The 2,387-nt window shown below is 42.0% G+C and overlaps 1 protein-coding gene across 1 annotated transcript in view; it reads right to left on the reverse strand.

The window, feature by feature from the left end:
* Positions 1–2,387, reverse strand: part of LOC111976655 (agrin-like) — a 411,714-nt gene that overhangs the window by 132,335 nt on the left and 276,992 nt on the right. Inside the window, exon 10 of the mRNA XM_070448114.1 lies at positions 1,003–1,203. Within this exon, the coding sequence (XP_070304215.1) occupies positions 1,003–1,203 (201 nt within the window). The remainder of the gene's footprint in view (positions 1–1,002; positions 1,204–2,387) is intronic.

The raw sequence follows: 2,387 nt of genomic DNA on the forward strand, positions 1-2,387 counted from the left end.
CTGCTTGTGCATATAATGATGCTATGGGGCAGTGTGTGTCTCTGAATGTGTGTGTATATACTATAGGTGCTGCTTGTGATTATAATGATGATATGGGGGACAGTGTGTTTGGGTGCGCACGTGTGTACTATATGTGCAGTGTCTGTGTATCATGGCACATTTCTTTCTGCTACACATACAAAATGTTACTCAATTCAGTCAATTAGATTATTTTAAATCGACCACAACCAGCTCGGGGGTAAGAGCTGGCGAGCAGAGCTGCCCGTATACAGTAGAGTAGATAATGGCTCAGTGAGAGAGAGAAAAAACCCAGGACAGACTACTCTCACCCATTTACCCCCTTCCTCCCTCTGTCCATCTCTCAGTCCCTCCATCTAGCTCTTTCTCTACCCGGCCACCCTTATATCTCTATCTCCCCCTTTTTCCAACTCACCATCTCTCAATTTTCTCCCTAACCACCTCTCCCCCTCTCCATCTCTCCCCCTGTCTATTTTCCCCCTCTCCATATCTCTTATAATTTCTGGCAAGTGAAACCTGCTCCGCGTTCACACTTCCTCAGACGATGCCGATAGTCTCGGTGACAGTGACTACGTCTGGCCACGAGGGACTATCGCTGACGTTGTCTGCATGACAACCATACGGTGACAAAGAAACCGAGAGAGAGCTGATTGTCACAGATGGGAGCACTAGACCCTCTGGAACAGTGCTAGTAGGACAGAGGAGAGCAGCTCCACAAAGGATTTACATTGTGAACTAGGCTGCTACTTATGAAGTAAGTCATGTTTAAAAAGCACTCTCTGTCTCATAGTTTCGATTTTCTCTTCCCGATCAGTAGTGACCACAAGTTTTGTTTTTTCCTGACAATGGGAGATACTTACAGTATCAATAGGGATTGATCAACATCACCAGCTATCAACAGTAGCTACCAAAACAAAGTGGACAATGACAAAAGTCAATGGAAAGAAATATGATTAAAAACAGTTTATATTTCCTAATGCCTACCTTCTTCGCAGCTGCCGAGCTTGGCCACCTCGATCTTCTTCTTGAGGACGCAGGATGCCAAGCCCAGCTCGCAAGTGTTGTCGTAGGTCATGCCGTCGCTGCCACACACAGGCGAAAAAGCCTGGCCCTGGCACTGCGTGCACTCGCACTTGTTCTGTATGCATTGGGCCCCCCAGGCACACACAGCGCTGCCACACGTCTCTGTAAACGCACATACAAAGGGTTGTAGGTGACTATGCAGTGGAATCATGAAGAAAGAATATGCTTGCTAAAATACAGAGATACAGGTACATTAATTTAATAAGACATAAACACTGAACAGAAATATAAACGCAACATGTAAAGTTTTGGTCCCGTGTTTCATGAGCTGAAATAAAAGATCACAGAAATGTTCCATATGCACAAAAAGCTTATTTCTCTCAAATGTTGTGCACACATTTGTTTACATCCCTSTTAATGAGCATTTCTCCTTTGCCAAGATAATCCATCCACCTGACAGGTGTGGCATATCAAGAAGCTGATTAAACAACATGATCATTACACAGGTGCTCCTTGTGCTGGGGATGGCTATTTGTATGGCTAAATATGCACTCTTTTCGAACAAACTGTAATATGTATGTTGTAAATGATGTTTAAGTTACAGGAGTGTCATCGGAAGAATTCTGAGAGAAGGTATATTGAAAAATTAATATATTTTGGCGGTGATTACGTTATAGCGCTCTTTGGCTGGAATCGATGCTCTGGTAACGTTTTCACATGTGGTATGCTAACTTATCGATTTATTGTGTTTCGCTGTAAAACGCTTAGAAAATCTGAAATATTGTCTGGAATCACAAGATCTGGGTCTTCCATTGCTATGCTTTGTCTATTCTTATGAAATGTTTTATTAAGAGTAAATTGGTCATACACGTTGCTCTCTATAGTAATTCTAGTCGTCTTGTGATGGTCGGTGCAATTGTAAACTGTGATTTCTACCTGAAATATGCACTTTTTTCTAACAAAAACTATCCTATACCATGAATATGTTATCAGACTGTCATCTGAAGAGGTTTTTTCTTGGTTAGTGGCTATCAATATCTTAGTTGAGCCGAATTGGGATAGCACCTGAAGGGTAAGAAACTGATGGAGTTAGAATAGTGGTTATTTTGCTAACGTGTTTAGCTAATAGATTTACATATTTTGTCTTCCTGTAAAACATTAAAAAATCTGAAATGGTGGCTTTATTCACAAGATCTGTATCTTTCATCTGGTGTCTTGGACTTGTGATTTAATGATATTTAGATGCTACTATCTACTTGTGAAGCTATGCTAGCTATGCTAATCAGTGTGTGGGGGATGGGGGGTGCCTCCGGACCCGGGTAGAGGCTCCGTTAGAGGTTAAACAG

Source organism: Salvelinus sp. IW2-2015, linkage group LG17, assembly GCF_002910315.2.
Source record: "Salvelinus sp. IW2-2015 linkage group LG17, ASM291031v2, whole genome shotgun sequence".
Lineage (NCBI taxonomy): Eukaryota > Metazoa > Chordata > Actinopteri > Salmoniformes > Salmonidae > Salvelinus > Salvelinus sp. IW2-2015.